This window comes from Varanus komodoensis, unplaced genomic scaffold (genome assembly GCF_004798865.1).
Source record: "Varanus komodoensis strain SLA01 unplaced genomic scaffold, ASM479886v1 scaffold3, whole genome shotgun sequence".
In the NCBI taxonomy this organism is placed as follows: domain Eukaryota; kingdom Metazoa; phylum Chordata; class Lepidosauria; order Squamata; family Varanidae; genus Varanus; species Varanus komodoensis.
Genome location: NW_025335761.1, coordinates 28,975,454 through 29,001,330, shown reverse-complemented (window position 1 = coordinate 29,001,330; position 25,877 = coordinate 28,975,454). Strand labels below are relative to the sequence as shown.

Below are 25,877 nucleotides of genomic sequence, written 5' to 3'. Positions count from 1 at the left end.
ATATCTATCTAGAAAGAAAAGTGCTTTCTTTGCAAATCATAGTTTCTAGGCAAAGGATTGCAATTTTCTTTATCCTACTTTTGGTCTGGTTTCTTGGTGACGGGGGAGCACTGGGCATGCCGTCAAAGGGTTCTTTGATTAATTTCACATGCCCAAGTGAAAGTTCTGAGGCAAACTCCTCTTGAACCCTGGCTCAGTATAAGCCTTGGATGTTGGGTCAAATTAAAATAATAAGGATGTTAAAAAGTAACTGTGTTCCTTCAAGTATTAAATATGTTTATTGATTTAATATTTGTTTTGTGGTGACAGTTTTTGTTTTGCTTTATCTCATAACTGTTAACTAGTTCTATTGTTATGTCAAAGGGTATGAACTGTGATGACCTTTTAATTAGTCCACAGAGAGTCTTGCAGGATCAATTACTGTTTTAATAGAAGAAATGCCAATTATTTTGTTGCTGGTTGACTTGGAGCTGAAGTCTATAAAATATTTGCTGTTTGAGGCACTACTGAAACAACATTTAATAACACTTCAGTTTCAAATGGAATGATTTAAGACAACATTGGAATTCATTAATGACACAAGCTTATTGACTTGGCTCTGTAAACCCAGGCGCATATGAACATCTCATGCAGAGTGGGAGAACTATGGTGTCAATCGCTTCTTCCCTGCACCTCCCACTCTGCATTTCAACTAGATGCAGCACTTCAGAGGACAAGGGAAGGAGCACTGTCAGAGTGCATCATATCCTGGTGGCCCTGGTCTCCTCCCTGTCCACCTGGACACTCCTTTAACTCTTCTCTGAGGCTGATTTCTTGAATTCCAAGAAGTAACCAGCACAAGTCTGTGCACCCAAGCTGTGAGGGGGATCAGAGCACAGATTCCTGCACGTGAGGCTGGGGCTCTGTCTCTTATCTTGAATCTGGGAAATGGAATTATCTTCTCCCCACAACAGTGCCTATGGGCTGTAGGATCACTCTCCCCATTAATCAGGGTTGCAATCCAAGATGGCACTAACCTGGAAGTAAGGTCCACTGAGCTTAATAGGAGCTTACTTCAGGGTCGGTGTGCGTAGGATTACACTGTGCCTCTTGCATCAGAACAGTTTAATTCATAATGCCTGATAAGATATTATTGTTACATTGCATTTTTATCTTGCCCTTTTTCCTCTTGCAAGGAACCCAAGGTAGTTTTCATAGTCCTTGCCCACTGCACTTTATCCTCTCAACAACAATCCTGTGAGATGGGTTAGGATGAGGGTGAGTAACTGGTCCAAAGTTACTCAGGGACCTTCAGGGTTGAGCAGGGACTAGATGCCAGATCTCCCAGGCGCCCAGTCCAACATTCTAACAACCACACCAAGGTTTCACAGGTCTATTAAGGGCAGTTAGTCCTAATAACTATGTACTATCTGCAGAATCAAAGGCAGTGACAATCTGCCATCTTATACCAATTGCTGCTTGGGCTTCCCATAGGCATCTGGTTGGTCATTATGGAAACAGAATGCTGGTCTGATCTGATCTAATACACTGTTATGTTTAGGAAACTGGTGCTTGGGCAGTTTAAAACAGTAGCACTGAAGCATTCTGCTCCTTGTTTACTTAGGAGTCTGACTGCAAACTCCTTGAAAGGGAATTCTTCTGAAAGGGATCCAGAAACCAGTGAGACTGTCAAAGGGAAGAGTTCCACGTACTGAATATTGTGCTTTCTCAGTTTAAATGAAACAAAGTTCAGCAGTTGACCTCAGCTGATGATTCAAGGTGCTGATTTTGATGTATGAAACCCCCAGCAACTGGGTCACGGTATATCCAAGAGACACCATTCTATCCCTTACTACATCACAACTTTGACAGTGAAGAAGGTGGATCTTCATTATAGCTAGTAATATAGCTTTTCCAGAAAATATTGGTTTAGAATATTTTGATGCCCTAGAGAGTGATTGATTTAGCAGACTTATTTTACTTGTTTTTAAAAATCAAAATTGTGACCAATGTTATTTTTCCCTGTTGATGGTATTGTTCTTGTTGTCATGTGTAGTTAAATTGTATCTGACTTATGGCAACACTATTCATGGATGCCCTTCAAAATGCCCTGTCTTTGACAGTCCTGCTTGGCTCTTACAAAGTCAAGACTGCATTTTCCTTTATGAAATCAATGCATCTCATATTTGGTGTTTCTTTTCTTCATCTGCCATCAACTTTTCTAGCATCATTGTCTTCTCAAGTGAGTTTTCCCCCAATACACTGCAAATGTTTAAACTGAAATATTTAGAATGGAGGCAGTTTTGAGGGCAATCTTATGTTCATTTAGACAGAAAAAGTCTGACAGCTCCCAGCATGCCTTAGCTATGCATAGGATTAACTCTTAAAGTAATTTATATGTGAAAGTATTTTAGTAGGAATACTTAGAAAAAGCAAAGACTAAAGCATACACCCACTTTACATTGTTTAGGTTTAAGAAAAATAAAATGGCATTAAATTATTACCCAAATAAAATTTAGTATCAAAAAGAACAGTGCATGATATGCTAACCATTATTAATTTATTTCAATAGCTTTCAGATATCTTCCACTGAGATGGTTTGTGGGGACACATTCAGTCCCACTGTCATTGGTCTGTATCTCTTCCATAGTTTCTGGGAATAATCTCCTGATAAATACTAATTACAAATTAAAACTGTCAAACTTGGCTATTATTGTTTCTGCCATTTATAGCCATTCATTGTTACCATTGAAATAATGAAATTCACACTGTACAAAAATGAATATATTTAGGAAAAATAATACAAAAATGTATATTAATTTTCAGGCTTTTTTCAAAAAAATCATAAATGGATATAGAAACTTTTGCTTCAGAAAGTTTGAAAACTGTTGAAACGGAACCAGGCAGGTTTATCTCAGTTATAGAGATCTCTCAGTTACAGAGACAGGTGTTTTTATGTGGTGTGTGTGTGTGTGTGTGTGGCAGGAGCAGCAGCTTGAATTTAGCCTATTAACTGTAGCCAAAGAAACCTTCTCATCCAGCTAGGTCAAAAGATGGAAAAGCATTCTTACCCAATAAATATATAATTGCTTATGCTGAGAATGGTATTAGAGATGGTAGGACAGCAATTTCCTATTAAAAACACCATGCATCTTTCCTGCAAAGCAGAGCACATGGCAGCTTTCTGTACTTAATTGCATTGCATAGTACTATACTTTTATACATATATCTTTGGAAGGGTTGTGATAGCTTTTGTTCAGACATGCTGTAGAACTTCATTTTTACTGTCCTCTTTTGTATTTGTCAAACAAAAACCTTAGAACTTTGACTCCTGTGCCAAACTGCTTTAGGTATTCTGTTGTTTAGACAGGTTAATACACAAGGATAAAATAAGCAGTATGTGAAGCAGTTACGGCTACCTCAGAGTCTTTTATAATTTCTCTCAATTTGGTTGAAGAACTTATATGAAGAAAGGTTAACACATATGCATAGAATTCTATCTTTTTAAACATTTGGATTTTTTTCTCTCATTTTATTTTTTTCCAGCTTCTGCAACATTTGAAGACTTTCAGATTCGACCACATACTCTGTTTGTCCATTCATACCGAGCGCCAGCCTTCTGCGACCACTGTGGAGAAATGCTTTGGGGTCTTGTACGTCAGGGACTTAAATGTGAGGGTGAGTGAAGGGCTTGTCTGCTCTGTGCCCAAAATGTTTTGCGCTGCACAATCCAATGTGGCCACACATAAGCCTCTGATCTCAGAAGATCTTATGGAGGATGGAAGAGGCACATAGGTAAAGGTTGCTTCAAGCATCTCCCATCCCACAAAGGTCTTAGACTATTTCACCTGTCTCAGATTTTTGCATCCTTCAGAATGCAAGGAGTGGAGACTGAGGTACCACCAGGTACTGTGTGATCCATTGAAGCCTGTTCCTTCCTCTGTCTGCCCCCAAAACACCCTCTCTGAGGTGGCTCTTGCTACCCCAGAGTCACAGGTAGTGTGGTTCTTTCTGTGCATGGCTTCAAGGACAGAGGAAGGATGCTCCAACTTTGGGGTGTTAGCAAAGACTTCAGAGTGAATTTCCAGGATTGGAATCAGAATTCCAAAGTCTTGTATGTCTAGTGCCCATAGGATTGTACCTGAAATGTGTTATCTGCAGGAAACAGATGTGCTTGAAAAATGTTTGGCAGCAGCAAATAAATGGATGATACGTTCAGGTCCTGATGTTATACTCCTCCTGTGGGGCATTGCAAAGGTACTGTACTTAACCCTCATAGACTAGAAAGAAGAACTGTACACTCAAGGGAGCCCACGTAGTTGACATATAAGTATAGGTTGACATTTGTATAGGAGTTTGTGTAAAAAGAGGACCTTCTCTAAAGTTCAGTGCCACTTCTGTCATGCAGCACTAGGAATGGAAAATATTTTCTGTGAGTATGGATCTTATGTCATTTGGATCCAGCTCTTTGACATAAGATAGACCGGACCAGTGCAATTTTAAGAATTTAAATCTTTGTTTTAAATCTTTTCTTTCTCTAAATAAATAGTCTTTGGATCTTTATTTAAATAAAACACCTTTATTTATCAAGCCATTAAACATCCCTGTATTGTACACTCATTGATAGGTTTTTGTATCCAAGGGTGGGATTTCAAGGAAAGCAGGCAAATATGTTGCATATCATAGTTTTCACTGTGAATAATTAGCAATTGTTACTTCATACTGAAATAATATATAATAGGCATGTTTCTTTTCCTTTTAGGATGTGGCCTAAACTATCACAAGAGATGTGCTTTTAAAATCCCCAACAATTGCAGTTGTGTCCGGAAGAGACGACTGTCAAATGTTTCCTTAACGGGACTTAGCAATATCAGGACAGTATCTGCAGAAGTTTCACCTACTGCTCCTGATGAAGCTCTCTTGGTACAAATTTCCTAAGTATTAAAATCATATGGGTCATATAATAATGAATGAATGTGTACACTTTTCCAATCAAAGGTGGGGTTTTTCACCACTTCATAAAATTCAGTTTGTGATCTGCCAGTGTAAATGCACATGCATCCAGGAAGTGTATACAAAGTAATATGCTATGAACAGTCTGTTCATATATGGTTGTAGGCTGCAAACCTGTTACTAGAAATAAGTAATTCACATATCTTTTGGTATGGAAGGGAGCATGATATTGTTCAGTGTGTTTTGTGATGTTATTTTATTTGTAAACTGCATCTAGCAGCTATGTCTGTTTTTACAGTAGAGTAGGCACAAAGGGACAGATCCAGATTGTGATCTGACAGAATGAAATAATGGGCTTTTAAGGTCTGGACTGGGTTCCCTGCAGGTACTCAAGAATGAAAGTGAAAATGTAAGGCTGCTAAGTACATAATGAGAAAGTAATGTCTGATTTCTTCTTGAGTATTGTTAGCATTTACTATCATGCTAAACCTTACTAGGGAACAATCCCATGGCCCCTAGGAGACTACTGTGGTCCTATTTGGTGCTCTGATCCCTTGCAGCCAGTGCAGAAAAAACTATAGTGGCTTCTCTCTGAGGCTCGGAACTTGTCCTTGGAGATGGGGGAAAAGAGGCATTTTGGTGGGTGGGGCAGGGGCGAGACTGGAGAGGGCAGGGTATAACGTATCCTGCAGCTGCTCCAGCCTGCTCCCTTCCCCTTCCTAGCTAGGTGGTCTGGCTAGATGGGTGGACAAGCCTGTTGAGCAAAAATGTAGGGTGGGAAGGTGGGAAGACAAAGATAGCCTCTGCTGTATCTTCTGGTCTTCACAGGTTTGTCCGTAAGGCTCTGAGTTCAGGCATCCTGATAAAATTATGCCTGAGATGTTGTATTACTAAAACTAGCATTCCCCCTCACTTCAGATACAAACATTGCTGTGAAAAAAACTTGGATATTCCACACACATTATTATGTGAGTAGTTTGTTCCCATGAACATTTTTCTTCAATGCATGTTTTTCATATTTTACCAACTGAAACTTTTAAACTTTTTAGTCACATTTCAGATTTGAACTTTGTACATCAAGATCTACTGGTAGATCTCTATGTGATTTGCAGGAAATCAGTAAGGAATTGGATTTCTGGTTGTTTAGTAGAAGCAACAAAACAATGTTTTTCCACCTAAATTAGTCTATTGAAATGGAAAATACTTGGAATAACCAGAAGTGAACTTTTGTGTCCATTTAAATTCTGTTCTCTTCTGGTACTAAAACTACGGGCTAAGGTTGTAAGCTCAGAGGAACCTTCTAATTCTAAAAGTGTGGTTTTTACACCTTTCATATCATTTGTTACATTTCTATACCACACAATCACTAAAGTTCTCTGTGCAGTTTACAAAGATTAAAAACCATAACAAGACAGTATAAAAATGATATATATACACATGCATAAATATACACCAGTGTGTGAGTGTCTGTGTGTGTGTATCTGAAAACAATTTTGAACAATAAGAAAAAAATCAAAATCAGATAATGCCATACCTTAAGATGTAATACCTTATCATATCTTGCCATATGACTGAGAGAATATGGCCTTAACCTGGCACTGAAAGTATAAACATGTTGAGTCCCAGGAGGGACTTGGGGAGAATTTTCCATAATTGCAGTGGCACCCATGAAGAAGGCCCTCTCCTTCATTGATCCTTCAGAGGAGCTACCTGGAGTTGAGCCTTAGATTATTAACGTAGTGTGTGAATGAATTCATACTAGAAGAGGCACCCCATCAGAAATGGTGCTCTCAGGTGAAAGTCTTTTAGGTCAAAACTAGCACCTGGATCTATTTGGTAGAGCTTACTGTTTTACTATAAAAATAAACAGAGTAGACTGACGAAGTACTGATCGTCAATAAAACCAGCCCAAAGCTGCCCGCCGCAGGTTTATATCATGTCTGCTAGAAAATTCTAATAAGAATTATGGACACCCACTGAAGTCGTAATAAATCTTAACAATATCAAGACTAAAACCCCTCGGAGTAATTTCTGCATGTTAAGTGTGAATACCTTTGTTGCATATTAGGTGCTTAAGTGTTGTTGCAACATGGTCACTGCGTACATGGATTTAGAATCTAAGAAGCAATTGAATACAGAATTGTAGCCTAAGTTCATTTCACAACTTTTAGAGGTGACCTCATAACATTTGAAAGCTCCTGATTCAAGGAGTATAGTATAGGAGTTGAACCTAAGCTCTCAAATCCCTGCTAAGCCAAATTTATTAGTTGTCTCCCCAATCAGTTTTTAAAATAGAAATGTAGAATTTGCAATGGGATCTGACAGGAGATGGCAATGGAAGGTAATAGTGGTGATGGTGGTGGAGCCAGAGGTCAGTAGAGTACTTTTGTTACATGCAGAAGGCTCCGGGTTAATTTCTAGGCAATTCCAGATAGCAGGATTAGAAAAGAGACCTTTCTCTTGGGGCCTTGAACTGCCACTGGTAGTCATTGGTTGCTGAGATGGACCAGTGGTCTGTCATGCTATACAGCAGTTTCATACGATCATACAAAGATCAAGAATATAAAGCACTTTGCTTTTTAAAAGTATATAATAATAAATGCTAATGGGTTGTAGGTCTGGAAATCTGGTAGAGTGTTGGAGTAGTATTACTATGATAAGAGTATTAATACTATAACAGTATTTCTCTCCCACACTGGAGGCTTTCAAAATAACCTGGGCAGCCATCTGAGTGGGTTGGTGTAACTTAGTGTCCTGCAACAGCAGGGGGTTGGACTCGATGGTCTTTATGGCCCCTTCCAACTCTTAATATTCTATGATTATATGAATATTTCAAGGCACGTTTCTTTTTAGGAAAACACAATTTCTGTTAGCTATAAATTATTTTTTTACTTCATTTATATCCAGCTTTTTTTCCTCCTGTGAGGAACACAAGGCAGCTTCCATAGGTCTGTTTCACTCCATTTTATCCTCATAACATCCCTGTGAAGTAGGCTAGGGTGAGGGAGAATGGCTGGGGCAAAGTCACCCAGTGAACTTCATAGCTGAGCGGGAATTAGAAACTGGATCTGTAGTGAATATGATATCTTTATTCATGCAAACATGTTAATACTCTTGATTATTTACTGACAGTTTAGTAACAGAGCAATCCCATGACCCATTGCTTTCTAGAGGACCACAGGATGCTTCAGAGTCCCCGATCCATGGGAGCTCCAACCTTTGAGCTGGAGATCTACACTCAGATTGTCCTCACAGCTGGTGCAGCAAGAACCATGCCAGCTGATTTATAAGGCCAACCTTGAAGAAGAGATAAAGAAGGTAGAAATGAGATATAAAGAAGGTAGAGGGGAGAGATAAGTATCACATATCCTGGTGGCTCTCCAACACTCCTTACCTCCGCATATGAAGCACTGCAGCTAGATGTTCAAAAGTGGACATGTAGCTGATTTTCACGGTTTTGGAGGTATGGAAAGCTGAAGATCACTTCCACACGTCTTCTGCCCTGCATAGGATGCCTGCAACCCTTTGAATTCAGAATCTTACAGATGTCTCCATTGACTTATATCCTAAATGTATTTAATCTTTTCTGTACACTAAAAGCAGACCAAACAGTATCATGCATTCACAAATGGGAGCTATCAGCAGGATTGAGAGAACCCCAAGGTTTGCAGAAGTACAACATTCTTGAGGAAAACTAACCTAAGGTTTACTTAGCCCATGAGGACTGAGTGTGTTCAGTGGCATAGAATGCTGACTGTTGTGAGCAGGAGGTGTATGTGCTGACTGCTTAAAACCCCATTCAGGGAGACACCACATGCTGCCACATTTTGTTGTAGTCCCATTTGTTATGAAGTAAATATGAGAACCACTGAGAATCAGTATGGTGTGGTGGTTAGAGTGATATCTGGGAACCTGGGAGAAGTAGGTTCTAGTCCCCACTCAGCCGTGAAGCTTACTGGGTGACTTTGGGCCAGTCACTGACTCGCAGCCTAACCTACCTCACAGGGTTGTTGTAGGGATGAAATGGAGCTATGTGAGTCACTTTGAGTTCCTTACAAGAGGAACAAAAGCAGGATATGAATGCAATATAATGATGACGATGATGATATATGACTATAACAAATGTGGGTATCCTACATATTAAGTGCCTCCTTTGATATACTATAAAACTTGTGCTTGCCAACTCTATTCTTCCAGCAGTAAGTTAAAGAACCCTGTGAAAACATTTTTGAGTCCCAAAGATAAACCCATTGCAAAAGCACTTAACAAAGCATAGCAATGGCGTATTGCATGTGTATAATAAAAGGTCGGCTTCCTCTCTTTTCTTGAATTATGTAATAATTATCCACTGGCCTGCATGGAATTGTTCAGAGTGCAGTCATGCCACTGAGCTCTCTCCTGTCTATTCAACCTTTGTATGAGAAACCTTCATTGGAGTTTTCTACAAACAGATAGAATCCTCTAAGGATATGTTGCTCCAGCTCACTTTTTCTCTTTACCTGGAGTTTGGGAGGATCTGTTGGTCTGACATGAAAGTTACAACTGGTGAACTGCCCACCTGCAATTTTAGGGCACTGTGCAGATACATTTAAGGCACAATCCTGTGCACATTTAGAAAGGGAAAAAGACAATTCTAACATGCTTCATGCTATCCTGTGTTGGCTGGAGCATGTTAGGAATTTTAGCACTTTTTTCACATCCAGGTTTGTGTGAACAGACCTCCGCTCATGCAACAGGTCTTCCCCTTCTTCTCTTCCTCCATTACAACCCTTTTTAGATGGCGCATAGGGGAACGCAGGGAGAAAAGTGAATCTGTACTATTAGAGGCGACTGATCTGAGGTCAGATACAATTGATATGCTGGCAGATTTGTTTCTTCTGACAAAAATCATGAACATTTTATATAATTCAATATAATAGAAGTGTGTATGAATAAGTTACATGCACAATTACATGCATCTTCATTTTATTGTAAACATCCCTAAATAATATTGCTTTATGTTGTCTTCTTTTCTTTGCTCTTCCTTCTTTAGATTCCTACAAGCCCTAGCTATGAGGTAGGTATTTATTTTATGTTCTTCTATCTCAGGGCATTATGTCTAAGCATATAAGCCCAGCAATTTAATTTTGCAGTGAATTTGATGTCAAAGTAATGTTAAGTGACTTGATGAAATTCAGTGTGTTTATTTAATACCAAGAAACTGTAAATATGTTTAATATATTTTGATCTCAAAATGTATTTCACCCCCAAAATGAGATGTTCAGAGACTCTTTTGTAGTTGCAGTTCAGTAAAGAGCACTATTTTAAAAGTACAGTGCAAACCTATCACTGCTCTGTAGATCAACTGGGAAAAAAGAGCAGGAAGAGTATAATGGGTTTTATTATATCATATTCTAGCTCTTACCTGTGCCAGGAAATGTGCTTTCAAGGTAAAGTATTATTATCTATGCCATATAGATAGTATTGTTCTCGGTCCCTTTGTGACAAGGAGTTTCCAAAGAATGTATCTCATTTTGGCCTACATCTTGTGGAAATACTCTAGCCTTTTTCTAGAAACTGCATTTGCATTAGTGGACAATTTATTTTCCTTGTTTTTAAATTAAAAGATTGCTGAAGTATGGTTAAGGATATTTTATCTTTTTTAAACCTTCTGTAGTATAAAGTAGAGAAGAAAGAGTGAGTAATTTATACCAGATCCACAATAAAGAGTTTTAGCCTAGGGTTCAAAATGATTTTGTGTGCGTGTGTGTGAAAAGCTGGTGATTCTGAAAAAGAAGAGCGCAATATCTGTGGCAGAAACATCAATATATTTGAAACAGATTATCTAGACACAGTACCATATATAAACAGAATGCTATATAAATGCCCAGTTGTAGTCCCAATTAGATTAAACTCCCCACTACTATCCAAAAAGACATTTAAAAGGTAACTCTGGCACATCATACTGGTTCAGAAGCAGCTTGTGGAACTCTTCTAACTGGAGCAGAACCAAAATTCCCAGCCCCCTCCCAGAATTCACAGGACATTTACCCCTGAGAAAGATGAATATTTCTGCTGCTTTGGAATGTGTAGAAAATTTCCCCAAAAATCTGCTTTGTGGGTTACCACATTTTGCATGTGTTCTTGCGTGGGAATGTGTATTCACACAATGTGTAAGAACTGATGGCCACTTAGTGAGAAGGACTCATGGGGGTTCCTCCCAGCATGTTTCATGATTGCAGACATAAGATTACATAAGAAACAAGATTACATAAGAAAAATCTGCTTATAAAGGCTCCTTAATGCCCATTAAAAAAATTAAACACAATAACCACTGTTGTTTTTGTTGTTACGCGCCATCAGGTTATCTCTTTCTTATAGCTAGCCTATGAATAAATACGCTTCAGAATGTCTTGTCCTTCACAGCTTGGCTCAGATCTTATAAACTCAAGGCTTTCGCTTCCTTTCTGGAATCAATCCATCTCATAGTTGGTCTTCCTCTTCTGCCTTTGACTTTCCCTAGTATTACTGTTTTCTCCAGAAAGTATGATCTTCTCATGGGGTGTCCAAAGTATGACAGCTTCAACTTCTTCTAATTTGCTTGCAGGGAAAGTTCTGTTTTGATTTGATCTCGGACCCACTTGTTCATATTACTGTTGGTTCAGGTTATTCACAAGCTCTCCTCCAGCACTATGGTTTGAATGTCTCTTGTCAGCTTTTTCCACTGTCCAGCTTTCAATTCATTGCTGCTTTCTGCCAGTAACACAGCATCATAAATTATGATGTATTTTCCTCCACCACCATGACCATCACAATCGCCACCATCTTCATTTCTATGCTGCCTGTAGCCGAAGCTCTCTGGCAATTTACAACAAAGTATAAAGTATATACACTCTTCACTCCTGCTTCGTCTGATCCGAATTTAGTTTTCTTTTGCTATGTTCTGCATACAGATCTGAAAGATAAGGAAATAAAATACAATATTGGCTCCTGTCTTACCTATAGGAAACCATTCTGATTCTCCATATTCTGTCCCAAAATTAGCTTCTTATCCACAAAACAGGTTGCTCAACAGGACAATCAAATGCTGAGGCAGATCCTGTCCTTTTAGAATCATCCATTGTGATCCACAACAAAAAAGACTCTGTTGTAGTCTATGAAGCCTAGACTGATCTTCTGAAATTCTTTGGTGTGGTCTAGTAGCCAGTGTATGTTTGTGGTATGATCTCAAGTGCCTTTCTGGAATTCTGCTTGTACATCAGGCATTTCTTGTTCTGTATAGTGTATTCTTTGTTGCAACAGCTTGAGGGTCACTTTCCTTGCATGGGAAATTAGTGTGGTCCCATAGTTGCTGCATCCTTTTACATCTCCTTTCTTGGGGGTTGTAATACTTCCAGCCCATTGGGCATTGGTTTGTTTGCTATATTTGTTGGCCTATTATTAGGATTTGGACTGATTTGGTCTTCACAGCTTGAAATAGTGGGACAGGTACTCTGTATACTTTGGGTACTTTGTTCCTTCCAAGGACTTTCAGAGCAGCTTTCACTTCACTTTCTAATATTCTGGGTTCTTCCTCATAGGATTCCTCTTCAAAGGAATCTGACATCCTTTAATCTATTCTGTATAGTTCTATATTCTTTCCAACTTCTCTTTATTTTCTCTGGATCAGATAGTATATTTCTCTTTTGGCTTTTAGCATTCCTCTTTTAGCTTTGCATTGCTTTTTGATTTCTTGGATCTTCTGGTAACAATCTCTTGTTTTTTCCTCCCCTCCCCTCCCCTCTTTTGTTTTTTTGCACTAATTTTTGTAATAGTTCTTTTTTGTCTCTACATGAAAGTTCCTGCAAAGTTGCATTCAGGATTCTGATCATATTCTGGTCACCTTTTGCTTCTCACCGTTTCTTAGCAACTGTGAGCTTCTGTCATCCATCCAGTTGTCTTCTTTTTGCTACAGTAATTGTATTCTTCCCTAATAATGGCTCTGGTATCAGTCCACAGTTGTTCTGTCTCGTGGTCAGTTGTGTTTGATAATGCAAATCTGTTCTTTATATGGACTTTTTCAGGAATTTTATTGAAGTTGTATTTTGGCACTATGCTTTTGTTAGTAATCTTTTTAATCTTTAATCTAATTTTCAATATTAATAGTTCATAGTTACTGCTGAATCTGCTCCTGATCGTGTTTTGGCAGTGAGAATAGAGGTACTCCATCTTTTTCTTCCTGTTATGTAGTTTATTTGAGTTCTGTATTAGCCATCTGGTAATGTCCATGAGTACAATTGCCTGAAGTATGTATTTGCAATGAAAAAAATTGTTGCCTTCACAGAATCTGTTTCTGACTCTTAGGCCAAATTCTTCCACAACATTGGATTCTGCTTTGTCTCCTACTTTTCTGTTCCAGTCATGTATGATTATCAGCATTTCTTGTTTTTGTGGGTTATCAATTTCTTCTGGAAACCCTGTATAAAAGTTTTCACCTTCTTCTTCTTCAGCATCAGTTTTTGGAGTACAGACTTGAATGATGGTTATGTTGATTGGTTTTCCACCAATACTGGCTGATAGATATGATCAGGTCTTACATTATAGTCCCCTATTGCCTCTACTACATTTTGTTTCAGTATCAAATCCACTCCATTCCATTTCTTGCTTTCCAGTTTCCAATTTGCCTTGCATTTTACTGTTCATGTTCCAATTGTATGTGCTGTGCAACTCTGGACTTTCCTTTTGCCTCTATACGTGCCAGCCCCTGTACTTATTTTCAGCTTAGATCTAATTGCATCAAAGAGAGCTCCAGGATATAAAAGCCTAAACAAACAAACAAACAGTGCAGTTTGTATTTGTCCTTTGCTCTTCCCAAGTAGCTCGCTGAGTGCCTTCCAACTGGAGAGTCAGAAGTGGTTTCCCCTTGCCTTCTTCTGTGTAATAGTTAACCAGTTAGCTTGAGCATCACTGCCATTGTGTGTGAAAAATCCTCTGCTGTTTTGCCTTCAGTTACCACTGCTGCTCAGTAGTTTCCCTTCAGAAATTTTTCTGACCCCAGAACCATTAGAGATATCAATTTTTTTCTGCTGATGCGACCTCCTGAAGAGGGTAGATGAATTTTAGCCTGGTGTCTCAGCTCTGACCATTCCACCTTGCAGGACCATGATAGGACACCAGGCTAGTGAGAGAGTCTGGTCTCCTGGCACCATTGTACTCAGCTTTTCTGACACTCTCAAAACTCCCTCACCGTATTAAGATGTGTATCTAAGGGGTGGAGGGAGAATTCTTGGCATCTCATAAAAAGGTAATTAATTTTTTGAGATCTTTAATTTCCATTTCTCTCCAAGATGCTAAACACTTTTAACAAACAGAGCACACACAAAGTTTAATCTCCATTCTTGCTGGTGTGATATGATCCCAATAGGCTATGCCACCTGAAATCCAGGCAAGCCGTATTGGTACATACTGAAGCCGTTAATCCTGCATGGCAAACAGAAGCCGCAGGTAATAACCCAGTGAATGCTGTAAAAAGCATTCTGTGCTACTAGGGCTACCTTTGCTGGATCCAAGAGAACACAAAACTGCCAACCTGATCTGGAAGTATGTCTCTGAAAAAGAAAAAAAGAAAAGTTAAGGAAGAAACAAACGAAAGCAAACCTTTGCCCAAAATGACTTGTGCGCAGGGGTGGAATAGCTCAATCACAGAGTATTTTCTTTGCATGTGTAAGTTATAGCTTCTGTTCCTGGCATCTTTAGCTAACAGAATATCCAGTAGTAGGATTAGAAGATTCAGTGTAGAACTGCTATTAGACAGAATGGCCAATGTTGACATAATAATGCAATCCTGCCCATATCTACTGAGAAGCAAAGCCTGTGAAATGTGGGTTTAGGATTGCAGCCTAAATGGACTTAATTTTTGTAGAAGTGATAACATTCTAGTGTTGCTACTTCTAAGTAACCCAAAGAAAAAAAGAGTCCAGAAGCCCTATCGTTGTTATTTTGCAATTTTTTTCTTGATTTCTTTCTTGGTAGATGATCCTGCGTTTGCAATATACAGATGCCATTGCTTAGATATTTGTGTTAAAGTTTTGGTACAGAAATGATTTGCAATGCTGTAAAGTTTTGTTGTTAAGAGGACAATGTTAGAAAAACAGTTTCTTTTGGCAACAATGAATCCTATTTTTAAAAATGAAATTTCCACCTGAATTATATTTGAAATAAAGTTACTTGTTTATTTTTCAACCCACAATGCTGTATGGGCTGTCTAATAATATTTTATTGCTTGGATTGAATCACTTTTACTGGAGCAGTTGCCAGCTGTGCAGTTTAAATAACTGCACATGTGTGTGACCCACTTTGTATTTGCAGAATGTGCATGAAATACTACATTGTCTAGTTGCAAAGTAATATGAGAAATAATTTTACAGATCTACTTAGTGCCTGCATGATTTCTGTTCTCTGTAGTTTCCATAGTGTAATCTAGTTAAGCAATTGTTTCCTGGTAAGTGTCCAAGCTTCCTGAGTCAGGAATCTGGCTGGCTACCCGGAAAAAAATAATTCACATCTCTCTTTAACTAACCACTGACACACTGGATAAAGATGTACACATTCAGTGTACCCGTTTGCTTAAGAGACACTTCTATGAGAAATAAGTTAATTTCTTGATGAAAACTTATGAAGATATCATTTCACCTTAATGAACAAGTTAACCAACTGTATTTTAATTGATCTGTTCATCAGTGAGTTTGCAGGATTAAAATCTAACATTGGCTACATTGATTTCTACATGGCTTATATCCCACTATGCCAGGTGCTACTCTGGCATATTCTGGACACAATCTGACATTAACTTCTGATAAAAAAGGGAAAACATATTTTTAAAAAACCCCCAATAGCATACACCTGTTTCAGCAGGTACCATGTTAGGTCCCAAACTATGTATAATATATTTCTACCATTATTATCACATTCAGTTTTCCTTAATGAAAAACAGTTGTGGGAAGGTAAAATTAGAAATGTAAACCAAAGAAGATGTCAAGAGTTGAGTAGCCTCTTAGTCAAAACTGCCACTTACGCATTCAAAGATTTCCATAGCTTTTTCTCCACAGGGAAAAAGGGAGTTTGAGTGGATGAATGGCAGTAAGGGAAGAGTGAAGCAGATTCTCCATCTCCCCACCACACTCAGCAGTGTGACCCTCTGCTCCCATTGTTATGCTTCCATGACTGCTTTTCACTGAAGGAGGGGAAAAATTAGTAACTGCTTGTCACATGTTGCTTATATGTCTGAAGATGGACTCCCTTCTGTCTGAGTTAAAAGAGCTGTTCCTCTGCTATAATGGTACCAACCATGTTTCCGTAAATAATTCTGATAAAATATTCTGTCCTAATAATGACATCTTTTTAAAATATTTTAAATTGATCATTTGGAATAACTTACTAATTATGCCAGTGTTGGTTTTTATTTATATATATTTTTTTCAAATTGTTGTACCTTGGAGTTTAGGTTCCCCACCTTCACCACCCAGAAGCTATTCATCAATCATAAAATCACTGCAATTTCTTCTTTGGTGGTGTTAGGCTTCCCTTTGCTCATTTGTGTGTTATGAAAGTGTTGAAAGAGCGTGTTTATGCCTACTGAATAATGTGCTTGTTCATCAAACTAGATGGCAAAGTGAATGCATCACTACCACTGTAAACAACCCCATATACACACCTGGACCCCTCAGAATGTCTAGCTTTCCCATATCCTGACACCTTAACTGGTTCTGTACTCCACATTGTTTTGAATTTCAGTGCAAAAATTGCCACGGGATACAGAGCTCATAAAACGGGGCCATTCTGCTGTTTACTAATCATGAATATAAAAGATAACATTTATTAAGATGACTTTATTTATTTGTCTCCTTTTTGTAGCCAAAATCACCTCCTGATTCATTTGGGAGAGAGAAGAGGACCAATTCTCAGTCATACATTGGACGACCTATTCAGCTTGACAAGATCTTGCTTTCCAAGGTTAAAGTGCCTCATACCTTTGTGATTCATTCATATACACGACCAACAGTTTGTCAGTACTGTAAGAAGCTACTCAGAGGACTTTTTAGACAGGGCCTGCAGTGCAAGGGTAAGCATATGGAAGAACTGGAATGAGCTTATTAGATGCTTGTAAGAATTTTAATAATGCATTTAATTTCAAACTTTTGTTCAAGCTTCGCATTTGATTTGATTTTCTTCTGCTGGTTTTTATGGAGTACCAGGAGAAATATAGAAACAAACAAGTCAGAAGGGGTCTCCTGACCCATCAAGACTGACCCCCAGCTCCAGCCGGCTCTGCTCATGTAAAGACTCTGAAATGTGGAAGCCTCAGTCATTCACCATTGTTTGAGCTATCTAGCACTTCTGATTTTGGAAACTTGTTCAGTTATTAACTGCAAACTCATCCAACACTGACCACAATTACAAGGGCTACAAAGAGGCCGTATTTTGTTAAACTGAAATGTGGCAGCATTTGAATGCCTCATTTCTTCACTCGTTTTGTGAATCCAATTTTCCAGAATCATGGAGTGAGCAAAGCTCTGATTAGTGAGTGTGGCATCTGGAAGTCAAACTAGCCATCAAAGCTAGAATGTAAACAAAATCCTTAAAGCTGTTGTTCATTAGCAAATGAAAATGAAGTGAAACATGAAAGGCTGTCATAATCAGATTGTGTGCTACATAGTTTTCCTTCATTAGAAACTTTGTATGCAAAAGTATTCATCCTGAGAAAGCTTCAGCTACCAAGCAGTATAAAACTGTAACAACCTAACACATAATATAACATCCTGCTTTATTTGTTTACATATATTTTGTAAAGGCTACCATTTTTGTGCCAGAAAAGTGAAGAATATGAAATTATGGCACAGAATGGATCCCTGAAAATTCCAGCTGTTAGCTATCCAACTCTTTAGCCTTATAGCTGTAAAGATATACATACTCAACTGGGCAGCTCAGTTTCCAGTGGCCGGAGCAGAGCTACAGCACCCTTCCTAGCTGTTGGCTGCATCACATCGCTGGCAGAACTGGAATCACAGAAAATACAAAAAGCCACAGAATAAATTATGTAAAACTATGATAAATTTTATTTTTCTAAGTTTGATTGCCGAATTTAGCTTTCTTGATGAAAATACAGCCAAATAGCAGATTCAAGCTGTAATATCCAACTACATGTGCATTGTGAATGAACCTTTGCATTCAAACAGGCACAGTGTGGCTTGTGCTTGCCTTCAAAATTAGAATCAAGCCATATTTTAAGAATCAAGGGTACGTCAAAAATTATCTGCATTCTGACTGTAGAATTTATTGTAAATAACTTTTAGAAAAGACAAATACATCATTTTTGACATAATCTCTTTGCTTTTCAATACACTTTGTCCATCTGTCAACAAGCTTTTGTATTCCCTCATTTAAAAATGTTTTAGGCTAAGCTGTGAGCCATGAATACACTGCTGTCTCCATTTCTTCATCAGAAGTGAATCTTCATTCTCTTAGGATTTCTTTTGGGGACCAAACAGGTGAAAGTCCAATGGAGCAAGATCAGGACTATAGGGAGGATGCTTTAACACCTCAAAACAAAGTTCTTGCAGTGTATCAGCGGTGTGGGCAGTAGTGTGCGGACATGCATTGTCATGCAAGATCACAACGCCCTTCCTTGAACTTTTCTATCCATTTAAACACACTTCTTTGTTACAAAACACTTTCTCCATACTGCACACAAAGTCTTCGATAAATCATGGCACCAGGTACACCCTCAGACCACAAAAAATGAATCACTGCATGTTGCTCTTCTTTTGTGCAAACCACAAGTGGGGCATCTATTTTGCTCGCACCGCAGTTACAAATGAACTGATATAACACATTCACCCTTGCACAGCAGTGCCTGGGGAGAGGGTTGCCTTGAACTGAAAGCACTGATAAGACAGTGTGTCCAACAGAAGTTTTAGTATAACTGGAGTGGAGATAATTTTTGACTCACCCTAGTTCATGGGGCAAATACAAACAATGCCTTGCTGGTTTAGTTGGAATGGAATGAAAGGAGGGAATCTCAAGCAGAAGAGGGCAAGTGTGTAATATTGATTTGGCTAAGACCCACCATCTCATAACTAGCTGTAGTTGCACCCTGAGCTATCCAGCTTTTAGCAGACAGTGTCAGGTTACAGCTATATCACTGGGAAAAATTATGTATCTTGTCTTTAACTAGATTGCAGGTTCAACTGTCACAAACGCTGTGCACCTAAAGTGCCGAACAATTGCCTTGGGGAAGTGGCCATTAATGGAGGTAAGTTGCATTGAAGGCAATAGCAATCTGTGTTCTAAAAGCCTCATGAAGGAAGAACAAACACTCATTGTGAATGAGAAAGTTTTTCTTGTTTAAAAAAGGAAAGGGAAAAAAATCATAGATTGCAATAAAGAAAGACGAAACTAATTGGTGGTGTACATGTTGCCATCCCAGATAACTCTTGACTTGAACACTAATATTGAATGAAGGTCATTCCTAAAAATGTAATAAAGGAAACATAATGTTTTTTATCTCCTAAGCAATAAAGGATGGGAAAGAAGAAAGGAATGTGTGAAACTTGGTACTAAAGTTTATTTAGAGTATTCTCTTGATATATGAAAGCAGTTCATTCGTATGCATATACAAAGGAGGAGGAACATATATCAGACTCTAGGAAGGAGAAAGGGAGAGCTGTCCTATGCTTCCTAGACAGCATCTAGAGGGCTATAGGATTGTTCAGAGTCCCGAATCTTATGTGGGAAAACACTTCCACTCCAAGGATTCTCCTGCTGTCACAGCCAGCGTAGAAATTACTGCACTGGCTGCATCTCTGAAGCCTGAAGAACACCTGGGGAGCAGGGAAGGGAGGAGACCAGTGCTACTAAGGTAGGACATATCCTGGCAGCACCCCATTCTCCTTTGCTCTGAAATGCCACAGTAAGATGGCTAAAGCTGGCCATCTAGGTGTTTTGCATGTGCACGCAGTGCAAAGGCAACCTTTACTTCTGAATTCCCTCCACCTTGCATAGAATATGCATAATTTTCTAAGTTCAGACCATTTCGGGCATTCCCTTTGTACTGCACCCTAAAATACTACTTTCAAGATTTCATTAGCTAGGTGGCAATGACAGAATCACAGCTGTGATCCAAATGGCTGCAAAGAGAGAAGAGGATTGGTATACTTTCCTTTCTTTTCTATCCCAGGATTTGTGTGCTTTCCAACATTGCACCCAGAACAATGTTTTAGTAGGCCCTGGGACATGCAGAATTGCTGCATTCTGCCTGCTGATCATTTAGAACGATCAGCTGACTGTCATTCTGCTAATAGAAGCATTTCTGTCAGTGGAAACAAGACAAGTGGTCGTGGAATACACTCCCCAAAGAGGTTCACTTGGTACACTTAATTCTTTCTGGTGCCAGGCCAAAATCTGTTCGTTTTCCCAGTATTTCAAGGTTTGATTGTGATTTTAATGTGGGGTTTTATTATATAGAAAACCTATCTGGATGCTGTGCTTATGTCTGTTTTATTGTAAGACCATCCCGAACCTTGGTAGTGGATGGTATGTAAAAGTTTTAAATAAATAAATTTAAAACTTTTAAATGGTTTAAAACTTCTAAATGGTTGCTGACGGGGACAGGGCGTTATGTTCACATGACTCCAGTCCTCCAACAGCTTCACTGGCTTCCCATTGAAGTCTGGGCCCAATTCAAGGTGTTGGTTATGACCTATAAAGCCCTAAACGGCTTGGCACCTGGTTACCTGAAGGAGCGCTTACATCCATATATGCCCGACCGCCCCTTGAGATCTGCGGGAGAGGCCCTTCTCCGGGAACCCTCCGTGAAAGAAATTAGGAGGGTAGGTACTCGGAGGAGGGCTTTCTCTGCGGTGGCGCCCAATCTATGGAATGTGCTCCCCAGAGAGGTCCGCCTGGCGCCGTCGTTATTTGTTTTTCGGCGCCAGGTGAAGACCTTTTTATTTAAACGTCATTTTAATTGTTAACAATATTTACTTATTTATCTGGCCAGGGTGACTTCTTTTCTTTTCTTTTATAACTTCTTTTCTTTTCTTTTATAACTTTTCTTTTATAACTTCTTTTATATCGTTTATATTTTTTATTTATTTTATATTATTAATTTTAATGTTATATTGTTATTTTTATATTGTATTTTATTGTGTTGTAAGCCGCCCCAAGGCTTCGGCAAGGGGCGGCATAGAAATGTTCTAATAGTAATAATAATAATAATAATAATAATAATAATAATAAAAAATAAACCAAGGGGGTGAATGCTCTGCACACTATGCTCTGTCTCAAAATGCACTGCAGAGGAGAGGGAGGCCCTCCAGAGCAGGTTTTCTGTCAGGATAGTGGTCCACAGAGGGAAGGGGAGAAAGAGATTGTTTTGTTACGTTAGCAGAATTCTGCTAGCACCATTTTGGATTTAATCCATAGTTTCTTCAAGGGTGGCTGATTTTAAAATGGCCAGTGTTGTATTTGGAATTTGTAAAATCAACTTTTCTGATAATAGTTTTAGTAATTACGTAATATTCATATATGATAAATGTTTTTTGACATCTCTAGATAGGCAGTTGCTTGCATGCATGCACTTGGTTTCCCTCCAGAATTGATCATTGCTGCATCCCCAATGGAAGTTTCCCAGAACCACTACACAGTCTTGCTATGTGTGGAAGCAGACCTTTTCGTGGAAGCCATCCATGCAGATAATGGCTGCATTGGAAGGCCAGGCAGTTTTCCTCCCTTCAGTGGTCATGAGTGCCAACTCTCAGGAAATTGTACAAGAATGCTTGTCACCCTAAACGTCAGTCCAAGGATTACAGAAATGTTCATATAAATTAATGAACATTAAGTAAATGTTTCTATAAACCTTGGATGAATGTCAAGGGAGGGTTGCAAATTACTAGTATTATAAATGTACAATAAGTAAAGATAGTTGAGGAAAAACAATTTCTTGCTGGCAAATAGCTTGCATCAGGTGACAGAAATGAAACTAGAATGCAGCCTTATTTCCTCATGGGACCATATCAGTGGATAAAGCATGGAATAAAATACAACGCAAGCCATTGTTGTGTGGTTCACACAACAACCCATTGTAGATAACTGTCTATGGTGGGCTGTTCTGTCATCTGAACTCAAACGGCTTCCCACAGAATGGCTTATTTTGTGGGAAACGGCTGCCTTGAGCACCCATGACTTCTTACAGAAGATATACCATGACTGGTTGTCATCTTGTCCAAACAAAAGAAAGCGATTTCATCATGGATTGCAGAGAATGGCTGGTGAGCTACTTGACAAGAGCACAGAACCTCCTGCAGTTATTCACAATCTCACACACACTCTGCCAGTGACTATCCATCCACCAGTGCCGAAGTGGCACTATTGAGCAACTGCCCCTGGTTTGCCCGCCCCACCTTTTGCCCCTTGAAATTTGCACAACTGCCTCCTCTTACTCCTCTTTCTGTGGCAAGGACAGTCTTACAGCTGTCCAATATGTGTAGTCTTGCCTTGCCAGTTTCTTTTTCTGTTTCAGTTATCAAAATGAGCAGTGGAGCAGAGCAGGGTTGACAAGGTCAAGGTGCATATAGGGTGATTTGTGCGCAGTTGCCAGGCACCAATTGCTAAATTGATGTTAAAGGAGTACACGTGAGGGAGAAAAAATGTGGCAAAAGAAGGAGAGTGAAAAGCAGAGGCAGGAGACAGTATCTTTCTCATTTCTCCAGCTATATCAGAAAGGGGATATATTAACTCCCTGGCCTTTGGGAAGTTCCTTTTTACTGCAATTACTGCAGGTATGCAAAAGTGCCCTCCATTTACTGTGCAGCTCTTAAATTTGCATGTATTTCTGAAAGCTTCTAGAATGGTCAGGGAACCACCACATTAATGACAGCAGTGGGAAGAGCGGGGCAGCCAGATTGTCTCTTGGGCATACCAGGAGTTGTTTCATGAGCAACAAACCCACTATGGTTTAGCGTGATTTGTGAATGTACCCATTTTGTGTGATGTTCTAGATGCACTCCTGGTGGTTGAGAAAAAGTGATTTTTTTAAAAAAAATCAAAGGTGTTTTAAAGTGCACATCCCAGTAGTATATGCTCCTGTTGTCTTTTGCATTAATTTAGGGATATTTTCTAAATGGTTCCAAATCTAAACTTTTCCACAGTATCTGCTCCCCTCCCCATTTCTTTCCTTTTGTACTCCATATGTTATTGACAAGAAAACCTTTATCCCTACCGCACCACAAATCCTCAGCTGCAGAAAGGTCACTCTTCCCTATCAGTGTTTCTACCCCTCCTCTGTTGTTGACTTTATATCTGAAATCCCCTCCACTGAACATGGTGCTATAACCTATATCAGTGATGGTGAACCTTTTAGAGATTGAGTGCCCAAACTTCAACCCAAAACCCACTTATTTATCATGAAGTGCCAACACTACAATAAAACCTGAATACTGAGGTTTTAGTTTAGAAAAACAACACATAGCCAGCCCAGGCAAATCAATCTCTCTCTCTCTCTCTCCCTCCCTCCCTCCCTCCCTCCCTCCTTGGTCTCTCTCTCTCTCTCTCTCCCCCTCCCTCCCTCCCTCCCTCCCTCCTTGGTCTATCTCTCTCTCTCTCCTTGGCAGTGCACTGACCGGCCATGCAAAAGCTCGGACGAGTCTCAGCTAATGAGTCACGGCTCATGATGTCATTGCCAAGCACCACTACTCCTTTTCGAGCATGCACATGGCCCCTGTGCACTGTTATCCAATCCTTGGCTGCTGGGGCAATGCTGGGGCGACTTGGCTTGCATGCTGACAGAGAGGGCTCTGTGTGCCCTCTGTGGCACACGTGCCATAGGTTTGCCACCACTGACCTATATCTTCACCTACCTCATTTGTGAAGCCCTTAGTGTCACGCTTTAGTGTTCCACCCAAACTGAGAGGAAACTATCTCAATGTAACTGCATTTAGAAATGGCCATCGCCTGTTTCCTTTGCCTTGCCCTCCCTGTGTTCTCATCATGCATGTTCTCATGCTATCTGACCTTGGGACATTATTCATCTCTGGGGTTCCCAGTCTGAAGGACACCTGCTCTGGTACAAGTGATTTGAAGCTTAGGGCCAAGGAGAATAGGATGGATAGAGCTGAACTGAACTTACGATCCATGTTCTTCTAAGGTCCATGGCACTTTCACATGCATTGGGCATAACTCTCTTCTGTTCTATTTATGCATTAATCTGATGCATCATTATTCATTGCATGCATTAATCAGAATACCATTTATAAAAGTCTTTTCTCTGAAACAACACATTTTAAATTAATCTTGATAAAGATAGATAGATGGATGGATAAATATAATTTGAGCTAAGTACAACATCTGAATATTTGGTAAGTTTGAAAGCTAGGAGTTAACCAAGCAGATTAGTTCAATTCCTTTTTTAAACTTGTTTATGCTAGAAGAGTGAGATGGCCCCAGTTTGGATCTTAATGCCCCACCCACCCACCAGGGACCCATTTTTGGCACCCAAAGTCAATTGCTTGAGGTAGCTGGATCCCCCTACTTAATGGTAGACCAGCTCTGAAGATCAAATGGCATCTATATGATTGTTGTGAAAGAGGATAAAACTACTTGTCTGTTATTTAGCTAAGCACAGCATTATCCTCTCCTGGTATTGCATTTGTCAGTTTCATTTACCACTTTCTGTATCCCCTGACTAGCAAACATCTTTTTTACAAAGGCTGCTTCATGCTTTGCAAAAGTAATAACACCCATCAAAAAATCTTTCTCTCCCGCAGCCACCAGCTGCTTTCTGCTTTCCCCGACCTCATATTTGCTGCTTCATCCCACTTGTCTCCATTGCTAACTGTCATATGTGCATATGGGTTACGGAGTAGTAAGCGAGATTGCTAAACATATGGGACTGCTAAATGTTATGGCAAAGAAGTAAAACAGAGTGGAAAATTGCACGCAGTGAAGGAAGAAGTATAAAACTGAAGCAAACTCATGTAAATTTCTTAGCAGCTCACAAATAGTGAAAATGCTTGGGCCACTCTCCAGTGTCCATCCCTCTTGACTTTTAGGCATATGAGATAAAGGACAGAGATTGTGGGAGGATGGTGGTAGCAAGAGTAAGGTCCCAAAGAGCAGTAATGGTTTTACCACTCCTGCTGGGCCACTCTCTAGTCATTCCCAGCAACCCATGATGATGTTCCCCTGCCCAGTGCTGATATCACAAGAAGCCACCATGGGGCCAAGTAACCCTACAATAAATCATGGATTGCAGGGTGGCTTGTTTTTCATGAACAAGCCACCCTGTGAAAACTATACCAGGTTCACATGACATGACAGCCTATCATGGTGAGATCAGTATGACTCCATTCAGAGCCCAGGTGTAGTTTATCCCATTTCACTGTGATGTAATAAATGTAATAAATGTAAACATCTGTAGAAATATGAGCATAGAGACTCTTAAATGCAAGACCTTTAAAAATGTGACTCCCTCTTCGTGTTAACCATGAAACATTCTTGGCATACTTCCATTTCAAATTTATGTCAGGATTGTCTTTCAATTCATTACTGAGATAGAGGGTTAACAGGGAGGTGTTGCAGCTCATGACAGGGCACCTGTGAGCATGCAGACGGTCCTAGGCTCAATTCCTGGCCTCTCTGGGCAGGGCCAGGAAAGTCTTCTGTCTGATGGTCCTGCAGAGCTGCTGTCAGGCATAACCACCAATACAGGCCAAACTTATCAATGTGACAAGGCAGCTTCTTGTGCTCTGAGGCTTCCATTGACCAAACAGCTTTTGCTGGTGAGCAAGAAAGGGGGTGATCATCCCTTTCTTGCAGCTCCCATGCATCCTAAAACCCTTAGGGTATCCTCTGTAGGGATCACATAGGGTAGAAGTGCTGCAGAAATTCCATTCTGAGAGTACAAGTTACTCATGCAACACTGTATTTTTCCG

The 25,877-nt window shown here is 39.6% G+C and overlaps 1 protein-coding gene across 2 annotated transcripts in view; it reads left to right on the top strand.

The window, feature by feature from the left end:
* The window catches only part of PRKD1 (protein kinase D1), a 123,909-nt gene that overhangs the window by 76,951 nt on the left and 21,081 nt on the right, over nucleotides 1-25,877 (top strand). For both annotated transcript variants that reach the window (XM_044436824.1, XM_044436825.1), the window contains exons 3-7: nucleotides 3,526-3,657; nucleotides 4,742-4,902; nucleotides 9,965-9,988; nucleotides 16,804-17,011; nucleotides 19,124-19,201. In XM_044436824.1, the coding sequence (XP_044292759.1) occupies nucleotides 3,526-3,657; nucleotides 4,742-4,902; nucleotides 9,965-9,988; nucleotides 16,804-17,011; nucleotides 19,124-19,201 (603 nt within the window). The remainder of the gene's footprint in view (nucleotides 1-3,525; nucleotides 3,658-4,741; nucleotides 4,903-9,964; nucleotides 9,989-16,803; nucleotides 17,012-19,123; nucleotides 19,202-25,877) is intronic.